Genomic DNA, 22,298 nt, shown 5'->3' on the forward strand with positions numbered 1-22,298 from the left:
GGAAAGAAGACACCCCAAGGTATTCCGTGAGGGGCATGGCGAGTTCCTCGAATTTATTTTTTGTCACAAGTTAGCGGAAAATGATTTTTTATTTTTTTTTTCTTACAAAGTCTCATATTCCACTAACTTGTGACAAAAAATAAAAAACTCTAGGAACTCGCCATGCCCCTCACGGAATACCTTGGGGTGTCTTCTTTCCAAAATGGGGTCACTTGTGGGGTAGTTATACTGCCCTGGCAATTTAGGGGCCCTAATGTGTGCGAAGTAGTTTGAAATCAAAATCTGTAAAAAATGGCCGGTGAAATCCTAAAGGTGCTCTTTGGAATGTGGGCCTCATTGTCCACCTAGGCGGCAAAAAAGTGTCACACATGTGGTATCGCCGTACTCAGGAGAAGTTGGGCAATGTGTTTTGGGGTGTCATTTTACATATACCCATGCTGGGTGAGATAAATATCTTGGTCAAATGCCAACTTTGTAAAAAAAAAAAAATGGGAAAAGTTGTCTTTTGCCAAGATATTTCGATTAATAACAAAAAAAGTAAAAAATGTCAGCAGCAATGAAATACCACCAAATGAAAGCTCTATTAGTGAGAAGAAAAGGAGGTAAAATTCATTTGGGTGGTAAGTTGCATGACTGAGCAATAAACTGTGAAAGTAGTGTAGTGCAGAAGTGTAAAAAGTGGCCTGGTCATTAAGAGTGTTTCAGCTAGCGGGGTTGAAGTGGTTAAGGAGGCTAATAGTTATTAAATAAAAAGTAATAAAAAAAAAAGTTTAAACACGCCCCCTCCCCAAATATAGAAAGCAATATATTGCGATATATATCGCACATGCTTAAAAGTATATCGCAATATAGATTTTAGCCGATATCGCCCACCCCTAACCTGACTATATATCTCGTATCTATCTACTGTATTTTTCGTCCTATAAGACGTATTTGGGGGGGGGGGGGGGGGAGGAATAGCACTGCGTCTTATGGGGCGAATGCTGCAATTTTACACTTATACAGCGTGGCCGGTGTGTCTATCAGCGGGAGGGAGGAGGGACTGGGAGCCGGCATCTTGTTTTGTAATGGCAGCGGGGCCTAGTGCAGTAACTGTATTCTACTACACCGGGCCCCGCTCACTGTAGTAATCATGTAGGCAATGTTAAACTGTAAATTCATTCATCCAGGCTGTAGTACGGTACTTACTACTAACTTCCATAGCAGGCAGGAGGCCGGGCGATCGGGCAGGAGCCGGCCGCGTAACTCACTACGTCACGCGCCTGCTCCGCCCACTTTATGAATGAAGCAGGCGCGTGACGTAGTGAGTTACGCTGCCGCCTCCCGCCCGATCGCCCGGCCTCCTGCCTGCTATGGAAGTTAGTAGTAAGTACCGTACTACAGCCTGGATGAATGAATTTACAGTTTAACATTGCCTATATGATTACTAAAGTGAGCGGGGCCCGGTGTAGTAGAATACAGTGACTGCACCGGCCCCGCTGCCATTACAAAACAAGATGCCGACCCCTACCCCCTGTATTGGGGGTCATTCACTACACAGGGATACTTTTATGGGGGAGATCTGTGGATGACAGAAGCATAAGATGCTGTCATCCACAGATTCCCCCCCCCCCCCCGCCCCCATAACAGTGCCATCCCCAGATGCCCCCATAACAGTGCCATCCCCAGATGCCCCCATAACAGTGCCATCCCCAGATCACCATTAGTTAAAAAGCGCACCTTTTTGGTTCAAAATATTATTATTTTTTCTCATTTTCCTCCTCAAAAACCTAGGTGCGTCTTATAGGGCGAAAAATACGGTATCTGTCGCGTATCTATCTGTCGCATGTCTGACCTTGTCATATCCAACTATGTCAGATCTGTTTGTCCATCTTATTATCTACTAGATACAAGCAGGAGCAAATTTGTTTGTCATCCACAGAATGCAAGCAACTATATTCTGTGAATGGAAAGAGAAACAAGTTCATCAGTAAATAACAATATTTCAGTAGATTAAGACAGTAGAGCTATGAATTTATAGACTGCGCTTTTCCATCATGCTCCTATAGACATATAATTAATCTTTCTGGAGTGTACATGTCAGAGTAAATGTTGATGGCTTTAGCAGCAAGTATTTGTTTAGTTATTTATTCATAAGCGATTATAAAGCTGAAATTCTGCTGGCAGAAACACACATTGGATTTGATGCCACCTTCATATTATAAATGTAATTGGATTTGCTTTCCCCAAAATTGTTAAAATATATATACATTTAGAACATCCGCTTTATGTTCTCTTGGTAGGAAGACTATGATAAGTATGGAATCAGAATCCGTGTGAAGTTTAGAAGCAGCACACAACTTCATGAGCTGACCCCACATCATCAGAGTGGAGGAGAGAGGAGCGTGTCCACCATGCTTTATTTAATGGCTCTTCAGGAACTTAACAGGTGCCCTTTCCGAGTGGTGGATGAAATCAATCAGGTAATGGAATAAGCTTTCAAAAAAAATAAAAAATTATATATATATATATATATAATTACTTTACCTGGTGGTCCTTACTGATATTCTATGTGATATTGCTTTTAAGGGCATGGATCCTGTTAATGAGAGGAGGGTATTTGAAATGGTGGTGAACACGGCATGCAAAGAAACCACTTCTCAGTATTTTTTTATTACACCAAAGGTAATTATAACAGAAAATGTGTTTTTGGGCTTGTTTTTAATTTTTCTTTAGAACCAGGAACCGCTAAATGCATTGCACCGTACATGTACAATGCAGTGGGCTTACTGACATATATGTAGCAGTATGCGTCAGCTGTAACATACAACCCATTAGATACCACAGCCAATAGTGATTTGGCATGTAACGCTTATTTCACACTGCCAGCATAAAACAACCGGACGGAGCTCTCTATATCTGGCGTCGCATTGAACACAGTGGTGTTTGTCCAGCCAAATCCCAGCATATTTTATGGGTAGCAGCCGGTTCTCTGCCTGAACCCATTACAGTCAATGAGGATGGTGGTCATTCTGCTAACGTCCAGCAATGCTGGATCCAGAGAGCTCCGGCATTCTGTTTTCTGACCGAACTATGACTGCTGTGTAAAACGAGTCTCAGAGGTTTGGCAATCGGGGGACTGGTGAATTCCAGCGGGTCTACCTTATTTGTATACCTATTAGGTTCTGCTAGAAGCAAGGTCTAATAGGACGGTTATCAGCATTATGCTTGCTGCTATAATCCACTGCATTATAGTAGTATTAAAGTGAATTATATCAGCAGACTGAAGATTGTATGGTCAAGTCCCCAATTTGAAGTAAAAAAAAAAGTAAAAGAATAATGTTTAAAAATATATTTAAAAAAAACATAGTCAATGAGAGCAGCACTGCATTTACCACTTCATAGTGAACGGAGTTGTGTAGTTTTCCTTCTACTGTAAAACAGCAGGTGGACGGGGGTTTGGGTTCTCTAAGCCTGCTATCCCGAGGATAGACCATCAGTCATAAAATCTTAGAATATCCTTTTAAGTCCGAAATAGGCCATGTCCTTAAACTATACCTTAAAAAAGTTTCCATAATGACTGTTCCTCTTTGTACAATCATAAGTGTGAAGGAACAGTAATGTTTGGGCTTCCCTAATGTCTTTTTCAGCCATATTATTCAGTTTCAACAGCACAGAGCTAGATGCATTTCACTCAGAAACAGGGGATGTCTCCCTTCTGCCGTTACTCTATGCAGTGACCTCACTTCCTTTATGTCCCACTATGTTTGTTTTCTGCTCTGGAGCTCACAGAACAGATAAGGTGGGATACATCACACTTACAGACAGACAGAAGGCTCCTGTGATGTTCAGAAGCTGTGTAGAAGCAGTTGTTTTATCGGGCTCAATCTTAGCTAGCTCAGCTGGACATGCCCCCACTTCTTCACAGCGGTCTTCTGAGTCCCTGTTACTAGGGCCATCCCTTGCAGAGGACCATGAATTAGGTGGAAGTGAGACCCCTAGTGGCTATGACTTTTTATAGCTTTTTTTTTTTTTAGGTGGATGCAGGCATATTTTTAAGTGAAGTGGTTTAGAAATGTGCTAGATACAGCATTATCTATTAAATGATTTGGATGAGCTGGTGTGAAAGTACAGTGAAAATACACTCAATACAAAACATGCACTTTAAATATGGAAATTTACTTCATGACTTTAAAGTAGGGGTTGTCCAGGCTTAGAAACACATTGCAGCTTTATTCCAAAACAACACCACAACTGTCCATTGGTTGTGTCTGGTATTGTAGCTAACCTCCATTGTCGGTGGGCCTGAGCTGTAATACTACACATAACCTGTGGCGGTCTGGTGCTGTTTTTGGAAGAAAGCAGCCTCGTTTTACTAATCCTGGATAACCCCTTTAACCAGTGAGTGGATGCTAAAAGTTGCATCTCCCTTCTGAATTGGATGGCTGGCCAGTGTGGCATGAGGGAGGAGAGCCCTGTCTTTCAGCAGTACTCCTCCAGTCACCTTGTCCAAGAGTGCCCTCAATAATTCTGACAGGAAGTGTATTGTAGAAAAATCCAGGGCACTGCGCTTGTGTATCAATTTCAATAAATGTTTATTGATTGTAAATACCGGTCAATCACTATTTTTCTTTCATCATTTCATTCCAGCTTAGGCTACTTTCACACTAGTGTTTCTATTTTCCGGTATTGAGATCCGTCATAGGGTCTCAATACTGGAAAAAAACCTCTTCCATTTTGTCTCCATTGACAATGCATTCCGTTCCGTTTGGTTGCGTTCTTATACCGGAGAACAAACCGCAGCATTCTGCTCTTTTCTTTCCGTCTTGGGATGCGGAGCAAGACTGATTCGTCATGACCCACAATGCAAGTCAATGGGGACCAATCCGTTTAACTCTGACACAATAGAAAACGGATCCGTCCCCCATTGACTTTGAATGGAGCTCATGATGGATCTATCTTGGCATGTTAAAGATAATCTAACCAGATCCGTTCATAACGGATGCAGATGATTGTATTATCAGTAACGGAAGTGTTTTTACTGAACCCTGCCTGATCCTGCAAAAACGCTAGTGTGAAAGTAGCCTTAGTAATACATCCAGACTAGCTGACAACGTTTGTCAGAATGACCTTTATCAAGTCACATCTCAGTGGAGTGGGGTAGCACTTGAGAGGGAGCCACAGACACACATTTACATGCACTGCTCACAAAAAGTTAGGGATATTTGGCTTTCGGGTGAAATTTATGTAAAACTTAAAAAGGTCACGCTACAGTTATATTATATCATGAAAGTAGGGCATTTAAGTAGAAGCATGCAACAGTGATCTCCTCGTCTCAAACAATTTATTGAGACAAAAGCCGACAACAGTGGTTACAAAAAATGTCAATGTCTCAATAACTTGTCATGTGTCCTTGAGCATCAATTACAGCTTGTCAACGAGGTCTCATGCTTTTCACAAGTCTACTTATTGTCTGCTGAGGCATAGCATCCCACTGTTCTTAAAGGATGGCCCTCAGGTCATTGAGGTTCTGGGGTACAGAGTTATAAGCCTCTACACAGGTCTGGAGAAAGTGCAGGCCACTCCATTTGATGCGCCCCAGTCTCCAGCAGCCATTCCCTAATGATGCAACCTTGATGCGCTGGTGCATTGTTATCCAAGAAGATGAAATTAGACCTATGTTGTTCATGCAGTGGCACAATGACTGTAAAAGGGTCCATTCACACGTCTGTAGAATGGGTCTGGATCCGTTCCACAACGTTGCAAAACAAATCCGGACCCATTCGTTCTCTATGGGGCGGAAAGAGATGCGGACAGCACACAGTGTGCTGTCCGCATCTGCATTTCCAGAGCGCGGCCCCGATCTTCCGGTCCATGGCTCCCGAAAAAAATAGAACATGTTCTATTCTGGTCTGCAATTGCAGACAAGAATAGGCAGTTCTATAGGGGTGCCGGCCGGGTGTATTGCGGATCCGCAATACACTATGGACGTGTGAATGAACCCTTAATGATATTCCAGTAGTATGGGCTTGTCACTGTACCATTCACACAATGTAGGGCAGTTTTGTATTGTCTAGACACATCTGTCCACACTGTAACACCACCACCACCAAATCATTTCTGCTCAGCGTATAATGACTTTCATCATGAGGTGCACTGGTCCCTCGTCCAGTATAGATGCTCCCTGGCCCATGCAAGGTGATGATGCCTGTGCTTGGTGGTGTGTTCGGGTACCCTTGCAGGTCATTTAGCAGGCGGACCTCGCTGATGTAAACAGTTTTGAATGGCATGGAGTTGTGTGGGATTCATCATCCAGCTCTGCAGGGCATTGTTCACAATGAAGCGGTCATCGGTGTGGGATGTGGCCAAAGGACGTCCACCTCTATGCCTTTCTGTGACTCTTCCAGTCTCTCTGTATCTCTGTTACAACCTGCTGGTGACACTTCTAAACTCAGTGGCCACTTCCGTCTGAGAACATCCTACTTGAAGCCTCGCAATTGCAAGGTACTGTTGATCAGTTGTTAGGTGTCGTCTTGGTCTCATGATGTCAAAATGTGAACAGCATAATGAGGAGGACTGTTTAAAGGGAACCTGTCATCAACTTTATGCTGACCGTACTGAGGGCAGTATAAAGTAGTGACAGAAATGCTGATTTCTGCGGTGTGTCTCACATCAGCTAAAAGTAAGTGGCTGCAGAGAACCAGCATCATAATGATTGCAGCCCAGGCCTGGAAAAGAGTCAAATCTACCTGAGAAGAGTCCTGGTTATTCATGATCTCCTGCTCTCCCGCCCATCTGCTGATGATTGGCAGTTCTCTCCTAGATAGAAAGGGAGAAAACTAGGTAGAAGACTCAGTCATCAGCAGGTGGGGAGGGCAGGAATTCATGAATAACCAGGACTCTTCTCAGGTAGATTTGACTCTTTTCCAGGCCTGGGCTGCAAGGATTATGATGCTGGTTCTCGGCAACCACTTACTTTTAGCTCATGAGTGACACACCGCTGAAATCAGCATTTCTGTCACTAATTTATGCTGCCCTCAGTGAGCTCAGCATAAAGTTGATGACGGGTTACCTTTAAATACCAATTCTAATTGGACCAGGAAATTTATTGGACGATTCATCGATCAAACACCTGTTGCGAATTTTGCCATTAAGCTCCTTGTTAAACAGCAAGTTGTGCAAAAAGTACTGAAACATTGAACAGATGGACATGTGCATTCAAAAGTTTAGAGAAGGTCTCATTAAGTTCACCTGTAAAGGTTAGAGTGGATTTTCGGTTCATCCTGAAATTTCACCCAGAAGCCAAATATCCCTAACTTTTTGTGAGCAGTGTGTTTATTCTTCAGAGATACATTCATTGATACATACTACAACCTGCATCCACTCACTCGACCATTTACTTTTTCAATTTATTTTTTCCAAACATTCTCTCTTCTTCATGTACAGTATCTCACAAAAGTGAGTACACCCCTCACATCTTTGTAAATATTTTATTATATCTTTTCATGGGACAACACTGACGATATGACACTTCAATGCAATATAAAGTAGTCAGTGTACAGCTTGTATAACGGTGTCAATTTGGTGTGCCCTCAAAATAACTCAACACACAGCTATTAATGTTTTAACCACTGGCAACAAAAGGGAGTACACCCCTAAGTGAAAATGGCCAAATTGTGCCCAAATATTTTGTGTGGCCACCATTATTTTGCAGCACTGCCTTAACTCTCTTGGGCATAGAGTTCACTAGACCTTCACAGGTTTCCATTGGAATCCTCTTCAACTCCTCCATGACGACATCACAGAGCTGGTGGATGTTAGAGACCTTGCGCTCCTCCATCTTTCGTTTAAGGATGCTCAATAAGGTTTAGGTCTGGAGACATGCTTGGCTAGTCCAGCACCTTTACCCTCAGTTACTTTAGAAAAGCAGTGGTCATCTTGGAGGGGTGTTTGGCGTCATTATCATGTTGGAATACTGCCTGTGGCCCAGTTTCCGAAGGGAGGGCATCATGCTCTGCTTCAGTATGTCACAGTATGTGTTGACAATCATTGTTCCCTCAACGAACTGTAGCTCCCCACAGCCGGCAGCAGTCATGCCGCTCCCAACCTTGACCCTCTCACCACCATGCTTGACTGTAGGCAAGACGCACTTGTCTTTGTACTCCTCACTTGGTTGCTGCCTCACACGCTTGACACCATCTAAACCATATAAGTTTGCAACATCATTTTGGTGGTGATGACTTGAGCGCTATGCGACGACATCGGCACTGCAATAGAGCTCAGTGACGTAGCTGTGTCGCACTCCCGACGCAGCCACATAATCTGTCTCGGCTTCGCGTGTCTATTTAGACACGACTATGTGCTGGACCTTGCCCTCCCTCTCCAGCGTTCCCTAAGTGCTACACCACTCCACCCAATTCTTTTTTGCTGCCTAACTTGTCCACCTCCTATATGCCATGTATTCAATATATTCTCAAGTTTGTTCCCCCTTGCTGGCCTTCCTCCTTTTCCTTGCAGGTCTTATATATTTGCCCACCCCCTATAGTTTATACACACCCTTTATTTTTGGTCTCGTTTATTATTTATTATACATTATGGTATACTGATTTTGATGTTTGGTTATGCCGTCCATCCTTTACATACCTGTCCAGTTCCATTTTGTTTATGCTTTGTGTGAACTGTTATAGCCTCATTTGACCCCACTCCCTTGTACGCATCTGCTTTAGCTACTCCTTCACACTTGCATTATGTCTACGTCTTTTATTACTACATATTTAAACTATTATTTGTTTCTCCATTTATAACCCACCTCTCTCTCCAGCGTTCCACAAGTGCTACACCACTTCACCCAGATGCGACTTGACAAAGGTCATTCTGACCGAAACATTGTCACCTAGTCATGTTTTTCCTGTCTGTTTAACATATACAAAAAAAATATAGGTTAAATGGATGCCTCAGACTGATGCCATACAGTGGCATCTGTTCCACATAGAGTTCCATTGTAAACAAAAAAAGTGTACGTTTTCTTTACCGGACTGTGCGCTATACAAGAACTTGGTGTGCTTTTTATTCTAATGTGTACATGAAACTGAGGCATAAAACGTGATGTGAACCCACCTTAAGTTGGAATGAAATAGTGGGATAAAAATATCGAGATTGACTTACCTGTATTTACAATCAATAAACATCTATTGAAATTGATACACAAGAGCAAGTGCCCTGGATTTTTCTGCAATATTGATTGTGTGGTTGAAGAACCCTCTCAGTGGCACCCTTCAAAAAAATATGAGCAGTGCCATCTCCTGCTGTGCCACTGAGAGACAGACATATCCTACTAATGTACTGCCCAGCTGTACGCTCCAACACCCAAACTTTGTTTAGCATGGCTATACAGTGGACAAATTGAATGCTGTTTTAAGGGCATTTGACAGGTGCACCAGATATTAAACTGACCTAGAAAATTGTTAAACCCAAGTGTTTATTCTCACATTACAGTCATGCTGAAGTTTTTGCCAGACTTCCAACTGCAAAAAAAAAAAATCACCTGTTACCGTCTAGTAATTGGCCTAGACTGTCTATTGATCCCAAATGCATTGCAGTGTCCTCGCTTAAAGGTATTCTGTCATCAGAAATTAGGCCTATAACCTAAACATATGGCGAGGTCCCTACTAATACACAGAATCCTAAATTGACCTTATCAAATGCCTGTGGCTCTATAATCATATAAAACAGGTTTATATAACCTGTCACTCACGTCACAATTGTGTCCAAGGGGACGTCTCACGATGCAATGTGCCCGGCTGCAGCCATCTCTTTTCGGTGCCCAGCACCGCCTTCTGAATCGGAATCGCCGCCCTCCTTTTCATTAGATCCGCGTACCTCAGTTCATCGCCGCCTCTCTAACGCCGGCTCTCCTCAGCCAGTACCTGCGCCTGCGCACTAGGTATCACCCGGCTGTAGGAGGTTGGATGGCTGTAGGCTGTAATCGAGCGCCCAAGGCAGGTTCTAGCAAAGTGCGCCGGCCGGCGCCTGCGCACTTCTCGTAACGAGGCCGCTGCCAGGAGTCCGCACGGGCGCATCAGGTGATACCTAGTGCGCACGCGCGGGATCTGCCTGAGGAGAGCGGACGTTAGAGAGGCGGTGATGAACTGAGGGCGGCGATTTCGATTCAGAAGGCGGCGCTGGGCACCGAAAGGAGATGGCTGCAGCCGGGCACATTGCATCGTGAGACGTCCCCTTGGACACAATTGTGACGTGAGTGACTGGTTATATAAACCTGTTTTATATGATTATAGAGCCACAGGCGCATTTGATAAGGTCACTTTAGGATTCTGTGTATTAGTACGGACCTCGCCATATGTTTAGGTTATAGGCCTAAATTCTGATGACGGAATCCCTTTAAGCACCATCCTTTAGACTCCTTCAGACACGCAGGCAAAACTGCTTAGTCTCAGGCCTGTTTTACATTTGCGTTAGAGATCCGGCTGCAACCTGGCAAATATACCAAGAAGCAGACGGACAAAAAACGCACGCAGCGTTTGTTGTGACTGGATCTCTGCCATTCCCTTTAATAGTCAGTCGGGCCGGAGGATGTTAGCCTCTGGCAGTGCCGAGTCCAGACATCTCTGGCACGTTGCTCATCTGCCAGAAAAGCCTGCTGGAGATGAATAGCGCAAATATGAAACAAGCCTCATTGGCTCCTAAGTGAAATAAGACACAACAAACTGACAAAAACAGTTAAATTTGGAGCAGAGTTTCGAGTATTTCTGCCTCAAAATTTCAAAATTGGCTCCAAAAAACACCTCAAAGCAGCCTCTTATTTATTTCAATGGGAATCTGAACTTTTTCTTATTTTTTTTTACACATGTAAAAAGGAAGCAGCATGTCCTATCTTGGGGCAGAATCAGCGCTGCATCTTGCATTTAAATGAAGAGGAAACAGAAACAACAGCGCCATTTCAGTCCATGAAGGTTTTTTTTTTTTGCTTTTCCACCTTTTTTGGCAGATCTGCATCAAAAACCTCAAGCTGAAAATTCAGCTTTGAAGTATTGAAGTGAATACCCATTGGTTAAAAAAAAAAAAGTCAAGTAAAAAAGCTGCATGAAAAAACTCTTGGTATTGCAGCTCAGCCTCATTGACGTGAATGGGGCTGAGCTGCAACTCGGCTGCGTGACCGATGTACAGTGGCGTCACAAAGAGGCCGCCGGACACGTGGATTGCCCTGCCTTTTCTAACAGCTGATCTTTGGGGGTCCTGGGTGTTGAACCCTCACAGATCTGATATTGCTGACTTTGTGCGTGTACTACAGAAGATGGGTATTGATTGGGTCTTGTCCCCAAAACCTTCCAACAGTCACTAGAATGCTGTATCCCTACAGCTGTAGTTGGTATCTCTTGCCTTCAGTCTGTGGCCTGAAATTGTCTCTAAGACAGCCCAAAGGGGCACAGTGTTTTTCAACTCATTGATGCCCCTTTATATTAGCATTCACTGAGCATTTCACTGCTCTGATCTCACCAATACTATTTTCTGACATATCCCACGTCTATTAATATTGTCTAAAAGCAAATACAGTGTACTGTGATTGTCCATATTGCCTCTTTTTGCTGGCTTGATTCATTTTTCCATCACATTATACACTTTTTGTTTCCATGGTTACGACCACCCTGCAGTCCAGCAGCAATGACCATTCTTGGAAAAAGTGCCAGCCTCTCTAGTGGCCGGAACCATGGGAGCACACATAGGCACTCGTACAGCTGGCCACCTTGTATCTGCTCTGCAGCAGAGGCTGTAGTCCCTGGAAACAAGCAGTGTACATATCGTGCAAAGTTCATTTATTTCAGTAATGCAACTTAAAAGGTGAAACTAATATATGAGATAGACTCATTACAGGCAAAGCGAGATATTTCAGGCCTTTATTTGGTATAATTTGGATGATTATGGCTTACCGCTTATGAGACCCCAAAGTCACAATTTTGAGGTACCCTTTGCTCAGGGGATATAGACTAATTAGCTGACTAGAGTGTGACACTTTGAGCCTAGAATATTGGACCTTTTCACAATATTCTAATTTTAAGTTGCATTAATGCAACTCCTTTTAATTTGCATAACTGAAATAAATGGACTTTTGCACAATATTCAAATATTTTGAGTTTCACCTGTATAATGCCATGGAAAAATGAATCGAGCCACCAAAGGTGGCGATACGGAGAATCGAAATTAGTAAGTGTCTTGTAGTAACTTTGTCTACATAATGAATGCCATTTGCTGAGACAACCCCTTTAGGTAGAATATTGCTTAAGTAATGTAATGCGTCTTCATCTTTTTTTTTCACCTGCAGCTGCTCCAGAACCTAACATATGCTGACAAAATGACTGTCTTGTTCGTCTACAATGGTCCATATATGCTAGAACCCACAAAATGGAATTTGAAAGCTTTTCATAGAAGACGTCGAAGAGTAGCTGCTGTCGCTCAGTAAATGTCTTTTTATCTATAGTCTTTCATGCAAACATTAAAATTAGAGGGTTCCACCTTAAAGTGCTAATACCTCAACCCCTGCAGCGTCTCCTTCCTCTATTGGCTCATTCTCAAATTTCCTAAGCCCCCCCCCCCTCCCATGTTCAGTCCATATGTCCGTTCCATGGCCCCACAAAAAAGTAGAACATGTCCTATTCTTGTCCGTTTTGCGGACAACAATCTGCATTTTTAAAGGGCAGGATATGGTGATCTGCAAATTGCAGATCGCACACGGTCGGTATCTGTGATTTATGGATCCGCAGTTTGTGTACCACAAAACAGATACAGTTGTGTAAAAGCTCCCTAAGTGTCTTTCCAAACAAATTTCCCGGATTAGTCCTCCATGTTTTCTGAGGCACTTGGTCACAACACCTTCAGAAGGTAGATGCTGAAAAGTCTAGAGGGAGCCCTTTAAATGGGTATTGTTTGACGTAATCTTATAGGGCTCTACATACCCTCCTGATTTATTTTTTTCATGTTTATTAAATTTAGGTGTACAGGACGTTTTTGATAGAGAATATCCTTATTTTGTATCTTCTTGTTGAAGTTTCTGAGAATTAAAAGGGTTGTCTGGGGATTTACTTAAATTCCTGTGAAAGGAAGAGAATTTGCGCAGCACTTCCTTTTTCCTTGTGCTCCTGTTTCTTCCTCTTTAGCTGCATGTAAATTAAGCAGCTGAACAGGAAGACACAGGAGCACATCTGGCCGGGACCTCAGCGGAAGAACCTGCAGCTAGTCGGTCCGTCACATGATCACAGCCAAGATGGCAGCATCGGCACTGCAGAAGGGTAGTTGCTGAAATTCTTTTCCTTTCACAGGTTAGCTGAAAAAGAGAATTTAGGTAAAGCTCGGGAGAACCACTTTAACTATTCACTAAATAATAAACCTATTTTTGCCAAACTCATAAACTGAAAATATGTAAGTGTATTTATTTTAAAATAAAAAATGCTTTGTTACAGAGCATCTGTTTCACTGCGGATTATTTTCACAGCAGAACTTAAATATCTTGAGCGAAATATAAATAAAATGCCCTTATGAAAGTTTGATGTCGCACAATAAGGCCTCGTGCACTTGGTAGGCAAGCATGATTAACTGTAACACAGTGGATTTAGACAGTGGCACTGAACAGATTTCACTTGGAGCTACTCCTAAGGGCATTGTCGAACTGGTCCCCTGGTATTCATCCTTTCACACTAATATGGGGGTTTGGAATTCTCCACAAGTGGCCCCCAAGCCGCTACCTTTAAGAGTAATCTCCCTTCAGAGGCTGCTGACTTGGGTGGTTCAAGAGACACTGGTGTGTGTACCCAAGCGGTCATGCAGAAGCATAGTCAGAGGTCAAGCTAAGGTCAGTATACATAATAAGCACCCCTTTACAGGAACTTGGCAAGCTAGGAACCACTTGCCATAAGAGAAGGTGCCACATATACATCTGGGTAACATGTCATAGGCTGAGAACTGATTAGCTCATACATGCACTGGCCCTTTAAGAGCGTGGAAGCATGTGTGTCTTAGTGTCCATTCACACGTCCACAATTTCGTTCCACATTTTGCAGAACGGAATTGCAGACCCATTCATTTCTATGGGGCAGCACGATGTGCTGCCCTGATCCGGAATTGCGGGTCCGCACTTCCGGGTCCACATTTCCGATCCCGAAAAAAATAGAACATGTCCTATTCTTGTCCGCAATTGCAGACAAGAATAGTAATTTTCTATTAAGTGCCGGCGATGTGCGGTCCGCGAAATGTGGAACGCACATCGCCGATGTCCGTGTTATGCGAATTCGTGCATCCGCAAAACACACACGGACATGTGAATGGACTCTTATTGGAGCTTGCACCAGCCAAAGCAGAAGGAGGCAGGCACAGCCGTGGGCAGTAAGGAGACTGGTGGTGTGGGAGAGAGGAGTGGCTTGTGGAAGGGCCAGATATATCCTGGTAGTGGTGCACCATTACCAGAATTGCGGCGCTGCCCTGGACAGAAGTGGTTCATCCTCTAGCACTGTGGAGATTTGATGACCCAGAAGTGATATTCTCTGCAACTTTTGGGCTGCATGCAGAAGATAGCAAGGGGCTTTTTGATCTCCTCATTTAACTGGCACATCCTGCTCGAACCCATCCAGTTTGTGGATGATGGCTGATTGCTCTTTTCTTCTTGGAACCATGCTTTTTGAAGAGAAGAGCACGCTAAAGCCCATGAGGGCCATGATGTAAAATCGGTAGTCCCTGGAGGGGGTAATAAGAATTGATTTGTATTGTAAATTGTACCAAGCTAAAGATTCCCCTAGGTGGGCCACTACTAAGACTACAAGAGTGTTCAGTATGTAAAAGGAAGATTACTTCTATTTATGAAAAGCACTTGTATCAGCATTGCATGGAGAAAGTGATGGGGGAGGAAAAAAATCTTCCTAGTATATTCTCTGGTAAGTTATCGGTCTCTGCTAATATCTCAGACAGTTAGTTCTCAAATGTAATGGATGAAGGTGAAAGTTTTGGGATTCTATTTCCTCTTCTAAGGATGAAACCACAGGAAAACACCTGTTTCCTCCAGAGGAGACCGATACCGATTTTAAAGGCAATTAGGGTTACCATGAAGGTAGATGAGGCTAATGAGCAAAACGTTGGGATGCTATGTTCAGATACTTTTAAGATCTCAAGACCCTGATTAAGAAAGAGTAGAAAAATTAAATGGAAAGTTGATTTTAAAATTGGTGTAATTTTGTTATCATAGATTTTATTTTGCTTTTCTTTTGGAATATTAAAGAAAATTCCAAATTATAGAATAGGACGCTTGGCCTGATTCCTTATTACCTCTGAGGTTGGACTTGGCTTCCTGCCACATGGCCTGTCCTTCCAGTTGTTGGAAAGTCGTGCTAGCACCTTTAGGGCAGAGGTCCCCTAGTAGTCCCTAGAACCCACCTGGCTGCTTCATGCCTTTTGAGCTTGGCTTACAGGTGGGTTCTTGGTCAGCCTTAGTTCGTTTGGGTGGGTCACGTTATCCTCTTCTTGAGGTCCCCTGACTTGCTCCTGACCCTTACAATGAGTGAGTAGTGCAGCTCGCTGTTAGCTCGATATTGATGACCAGTGGCTTGGCCTCATACCCATACCTGGTAACTCAACCTGGCTATGTAGTCAATATATCATTAAATCAGCAGTTATGCTGGTAATAACATGCTTACACTCTGTAACATTCTGTAAGCGTTATGACAGAAATCTGTCTATCTGTTACTTTTCTTGTTAGAATCGGAAATAAATCAGTTCTTGGTGGCATGATCCAAGTTCAGGGATGTGTCTGTCAGTAACGCAGGCCCTTGTGATATGAAGTTATGTTCATTGATTTGATGTATGTATTGCTAATGACGTACTGTTAAATAAAAAAATAAAAAAGTCTTAACAGTTTTAGATGGAAACATTTTGCATGAAGCAGGGGTCTACAATTTGAAGCATATATGTTAATGATCAGTGCAGTATTTATATACTATCTTAGGAAGCAGTATATTGGAAGTAACGTTACTGTCAGTGCTCGCATTAGATATAACGTTTAATTGCTGCTGTATAGAGCACTTAGTTTGGCCAAACAATGTTTATATCATGTCATTAACTAATCATGAATGACCTTCTATGGTACTGGTTTCACTTGTGCTGTTCCCAAAGCAAAGCCTCCATATTACGATGTGCACATCTTCATAGAGTAGTTAATTTGTTGTAGTGCATGTGCCATGGTTGGCTATAGGTCTTCTGTAACATTTTGTTTAACTGCTCAGATAAGCACAAGTGGATGGTTGTGCTTTCAGTTCAGGTGAGCACAGGTCAACTATGTCATTAGCAGATGATTTAGATGTATTGGGTATACAGTTCTTCTTTTGCATATATAAATCACTAGATGAGTTTGGAGCAGTCTCCGCTCCTTTCTCGCTAGTACTTATCATATAAACTAGTCTATTAGGAAACTGTGACAATGTTATCCTGTGCTGGCTATCTTTCCTGTCCAGAATCAAATACAGAGGCCTCTACTCCTGCTCGTTAGTGTCTTAAAATACTTAAACATGTCGCTAAGTATAGGAGATTTTAGGCAGATGTATGTCTTGTGATCAGGAGTTCAAATGAAGATCTCTAGTTCCAGTGGTTGGCCCAGATATGCAGATAAAGATCTCCTTCATCAAATACTTGTTATTCCAAGTTGTCGGGATCTATAGTTATCAGCATTGACCCTAAATAGGTATTTTTACAATACAGATCTTTCAGTTCTGCTTACCTATGGTTGGTTTTCTTAAACCAAACCTAGGTGTGTAGTCTAGATGACGTACTATCTTTAAATCTGGGCTTACCTTCCTTTCAGAATGAAATCCTTTGTGGTCCTAATATTTATTTCTTACATTTGAGGAGCAGTTCTTGAATAGCTAAAAATCTTGAACAGTTGGTTCAGGCATCCTGCCCAGATATTACGGTCATGATATTCTGTCTAGTCGGAGCCTTGCCTGGGACATATTTCGACCTTGACCCCACCCTAAAGCATTGTAAACTGGTATTTCTTCATTGGTGTTGTCATGAGCAATGAACTGGAAAAGAGAAATTATATTTACTAATCATTTGATTTCCAGTGCTTCCTGACAGCACCTTTACACGAACTTGCACAGAGAGGACCGGCACTCGCTGTGGTAGTAATTTTAAAGTATTTTAATGGTCACATACAGGAGGCAAGTGGCACATTTCGGCTACTATGAGCCTTTCTCAAACATGATGATTACAAAGACTAAACACACTCTCTCTCCACACCTAAAAAATGGAACGTATCCATGCCTTCAGTGCATACATTGCTCTAGTGTCATCAAAGGGGAATATTTCACTCGCCCGTATACAGGGGAAAAATTCCAAATAAATGGCTTCTTCACATGCAACAGTAACTTCGTGGTCTATATCTTGAAGTGTCCCTGTGGACTTGTGTATGTCGGTTAGACTTCCACCAGGATGAAAGATCGCTTCTGCAAGCACAAATCTACAATTAGAAAGAAAAATATGTTACTTCCCATCCCATATCATTTTGAGAAACAGACATGCCATTTCCCAGCTGCGCTTCCAGATAATATAGCACGTACCTTTGCCTAGGAGAGGTGGAGACAGGATCAAAATGCTTAAAAGAAGAGAAGCCTACTGGATTCATGGCCTACAAACCCTAGAACCTAAGGGGGTTAAATCGTGATTATGACCTGAATAGTTTTCTTTAACATATAGAGTCCTTTTAGTTTTGTAGTTACCCTTCAACGTGCTCCTCTTTCTTTCTTCCACAGAGAACTTGATGCACATCAAAAACCTACGTCACTTATTGCCTGGTCAGGGTGTAAGTTCACAATTTAGCATGTAGCACTAAGTATTATTATTACAATATATCATTGAATAGTATTTGTTTTGTGAACTGGTAACATTATTTTGCAAGCATGTAATTCCTGCATTATTGTGCCCTTTGTTTATGGCGTTGCCATGGTAACCGTCAATTCCGGCCTCATCGCAGGCTATTTAAATGTTTATTCTTTGTAATCATCATGTTTGAGAGAGGCTCATAGTAGCCGAAACGCGTCACTTGCCTCCTGTATGTGACCATTAAAATACTTTAAAATGACTACAATAGCGAGTGCCGGTCCTCTCTGTACAAGTTCGTGTGGGTTCTCCCTGGACGCACATACCGCATCACTGAAATACCGAGTGCCGACTGTATCTTCTCAGCACCTTTACATTCCCTCCCTTATTAGCTACTATGTGAATTTGGCCTATGAAGTTTCCTATTGGTTTTAATGTCAGTTGCATTCTTCCTGGTGTAGTAATCTGGTCAACACTGGAGGGTGGAAGGAGCCTTTTAACCTATGTTTCCTGTTCCAAGGTCAGTAGGGCAACCTCCAGTGGTGCTGTCGTGAGGGATTCCTAGAAACCCAAATACTGGTAAGTGTATTTCCCCTTTTCTGGACAGCAGATCTTCCTTTGTAAACAACGTTCTGCTGCCCAAAAACAGTGATTCTTTTTGGGGTGGTTCGACCATCAGTCTCTCTATACAGTGGAGGTGATTGCTTCAAGTAAAAGTGTAGCTTTTGCCTCTGATCAGCAGGTACATATTTGTTTCTGATATTTGTCTGCTCAGTTGACCCATGTAAAGGTCCCTTTACACAGGCCAATTGTCAGGAACGGTTATAAGAGCGCCCGTTCCTGATAATCGGCCCATGTAAAGGTGCTGCCGATCATCGGGTGACAGCATCCCTTTAGATAGGGAGACTTATGTGATGCATGGGGCATTATGTATGCAAAGTCATGCCTAAACCATCATTTATTATGTGATGGTGCCTAGACTTTAACATGCTGTCATTTTCCTTAACAGCACAATGTTAATGAATATTGTTTTTGTAATGCTGCTGTTCTCCATATAGGAATGTGAAATTTTGCACTGCTCCAGATTTTTAGTCTGAGCCGTAAAATAATAATTTGCAGAACTGTTATAAAAATAATTTAATTGAAAGTGAATGTAATATAGTCTTTCCCAATAACAATTATTCATGTATTATAGTTTTTGTGTTTACATACAATGTAAAAATATGAAATACATATGGTAATTACTTTGCAGGTATTTTAATATTTACATCAAGAAGGGCTAGAGCAAATTGGTTAATAATAACCTTATCCTATGATACATTTTGTATCCTGTGTTATCTGGAGGGCGATTGTTAAACTACAGGAGATTTTCTCTACTGCAGTGGCTTGTATTATACAGAGTTTCTATAGTTAATAGATGGGATTTTCAACTGTGGAGATCTTCATCCAAGATTAAAAATGGCATTTGAGTCTACCATTAGCCTACAGTTTTTTGCCACAATTAGAATTTATCACCTATACACAAGATAGGCAGTAAAAGATGTATTATATTGGGAGATTTTCCGCCTGATGATTGCTAACGAGCGTTCATATGAACGCTTGTTAGCGATCATCTTGCAGTGTAATACTGCCGGCAATTGCCCAATGAACGAACAAACGCTTGTTAATCGGGAAATCCAGATCAGGAGTTGCTGTGGCGATCATGCTGTCTAATTACAATCTGCCGCCGGCAAACCACTAAGGCAGCATGGGGACGAGTGATGGCATAGTGATCGCTCCTCCTCATGCTGTGGAGGACATCACTGCATGTAATAGCAGCAGTCTCTCCACTAGCGAGCAGGAGATTGCCGGGAGGGAATGCTTTCCTCCTGACAATCGTCTGCCTGATCGGGGTGTCTAATACACCCTTAAATATGATTGGGACCCCCACCGATTACTAGAACAGTGGTCCTAAGCCCCCCCCAACTCCAGATGTAGGGCAATATCAGGGACAGTTCTTTGCCCACCCTGTCCTTCAGTACCACATCATCATCTAGCCCAGGGATGGATGCTTTTTGCTTTCCCTCCGGGATTCATGGATGTGCACTGGAACCCCCCGGATTGTGGTAGGACATATGGTTTCTGATCTGGTGCTGCCGAGCACTTGTTATTGCCCACCACATCTATGCTTTTTGCTTAACTTTAATTTATTTTCATTTTGAGGGCTATCTTTTAGGGTCCATTCACACGTCCGCAAAATGGGTCCTCATCCGTTTCGCAATTTTGCGGAACGGGTGCAGACCCATTAATTTTCAATGGGGCCGGAATGTGCTGTCCGCATTTATGGATCCGCACTTCCGCATCCGTACTTCCGTTTCCGCAAAAAAATAGAACATGTCCTATTCTTGTCTGCAATTGCAGACAAGATTAGGCATTTTCTATTATAGTGACAGCAATGTGCCCATGTTTTGCGGATCCGCAGAACATTTACGGACGTGTGAATGGACCCTTAGGCCTCATTAATACGGCTGTATGCTGTCCGCAAAAATGCAGATCCGTTTTTTTTTTGCGGACAGTTCAGCATGTCCGTAAAAATCGGCTAGCATTCAGTATTTTTGCAGACCCATAGACTACAATGAGGCCATGTCCTGATTTTCATGGACAAGTATAGGACATGTTTCATTTGTTTTGTGGAACAGTGAAATAGAAAAGGGCCCTATAGAAGTAAATGGGTCAGCATCTAATCCACAAAAAAACGGATCCGCATTTTTGTGGATAGCATACGGCCGTCTGAATGAGCCCTTAATAGTAACATTACTAAAGGTTACGTTTTATCTTTATGTATATTCTAATGGATTGCCTTCCTTGTACAATAATATAATATACTTTCTATGCTATTCTATGTTAGAAAGTATATTATAGTGCATTTGTATTGTGCGGCAGTTGTGTGCGGTTCTGCTGCGGTACTGCAGGTATATAGAGGGACAAGCGTTATTAGAACAACTAATTTCTACCGGTGTGATATACCAGTTGCCCCCCCAAAAAAGTGATTGAAGCAGGGGTGTTATATACCACTAATATACTTTCTATATAGTGCATTTAGGTAGCGCAACAGGGCACATTTAAGAGAATTTCCCTTTAAGACTCATAAAAATGGTCCCCTGATTAAGACACACATTTTATGTTGGAATTTTTGTCATTGATCCCCCTCTAGTATGTCACTGTCCATGCTGTGGGACTATTTGTGCACTTCTACTAAGTATTTGGTGGCTGCAAATATGAGCTGAAGGGTTTTTTAGGTTCACCTGCCATTAAAGTGATTGGAGCCCACAGCGAATTTTCGGTTTGCGAACGCAATTAAATGTTCGCGAACTGAAGATTTGCGGTGGGCTCCATTCACAGGCCGATGTTCGTCCATCACTATTCAGTGATTATGGACTGACAGAGATGGCAAAGTACAACTCTTCACTATCTCCATCAGTCACACAGACTTTGAAAGGAGCAGCATTGTGCATTCTCGACCACCACTGTGAATAGGTGATAAATTTCAACTGTGTAGGGAAAAAACCCTTAAGTTTACCTGCTTCCCTGCGCTGGCTCCCTGCCGTTTCAATTTTTGCTTCAGGCAGCACAAAAGTTATGCGCTTCCTTACCTCTGGCCGCAAAGCACTGAGGGACCCAATCTAAACTCTTGCTCCAGGGCCCATGAACCTTTACCTGCCTCCCAGTGAGCACATATTTATGTTTCAAAGGTTATATATTGAAGTTTTGAAACGGTATATCATAAAGTACAGAAAAATAAAAAGATAAATGAAAAGAAAAATGAATGGGTAACATTCCAATAAGTGTACAGATATGGGTACATGGGAAAATATTGGGGTCACAAAGTTACATAAATCACTGGTCAGATGTACTAGATATAAAAAATAACGTAGCACCTCACATGAGTGAGTCAACTATAAGGTAATACAATAGCGACAATCAGTAGAATAGGAAGAGGACAACCAGGGCTCCCAAAACTTCTCAAAGACGGCACATGTATCTGTGCGGATGGCATTAAGTCTTTCATATAAGAGTATCCTATTGGTTCTATCTAGTACCACTTGGAAACTAAGCATATTAGAACGCCATTTGAAAGCTATATGAATTCGGGCAGCCAGGAGTATGTAATGTGATAGCTTGAATTTAGCTAATGTTAACCAATAGGGTTTATCCCCCGGGAGACATAAAGGTAGAGATGTGGGGTGGGTACATCCCAGCACAGAGGACACTAGGGCACTAACTCTGCTCCAGAACCTACGCACAACTGTGCAGGTCCACCATGTATAAAGCATTGTGCCTTCCTAGTCATATCCACGGAAACACCAGGAAGAGACTTCTGGGTATATACAGTGTAATTTGGCTGGGACCATATAGGTATGAAGTATTTTGATCGATGTTTCTGCTAAAGTAGTTTGCCATCTGCCTTTAGT

General features: G+C 42.5%; 1 protein-coding gene across 2 annotated transcripts in view; it reads left to right on the forward strand.

Moving 5' to 3' along the window:
• Positions 1-13,452, forward strand: part of SMC5 (structural maintenance of chromosomes 5) — a 152,843-nt gene extending 139,391 nt beyond the window's left edge. For both annotated transcript variants that reach the window (XM_044272871.1, XM_044272877.1), the window contains 3 exons: positions 2,283-2,462; positions 2,569-2,664; positions 12,317-13,452. In XM_044272871.1, coding sequence (XP_044128806.1) covers positions 2,283-2,462; positions 2,569-2,664; positions 12,317-12,454 — 414 coding nt within the window. In that variant the 3' untranslated portion in view covers positions 12,455-13,452. The remainder of the gene's footprint in view (positions 1-2,282; positions 2,463-2,568; positions 2,665-12,316) is intronic.
• Positions 13,453-22,298: the final 8,846 nt, after the last annotated feature.

The sequence above is a fragment of the Bufo gargarizans genome, chromosome 1 (genome assembly GCF_014858855.1).
Source record: "Bufo gargarizans isolate SCDJY-AF-19 chromosome 1, ASM1485885v1, whole genome shotgun sequence".
NCBI lineage: Eukaryota > Metazoa > Chordata > Amphibia > Anura > Bufonidae > Bufo > Bufo gargarizans.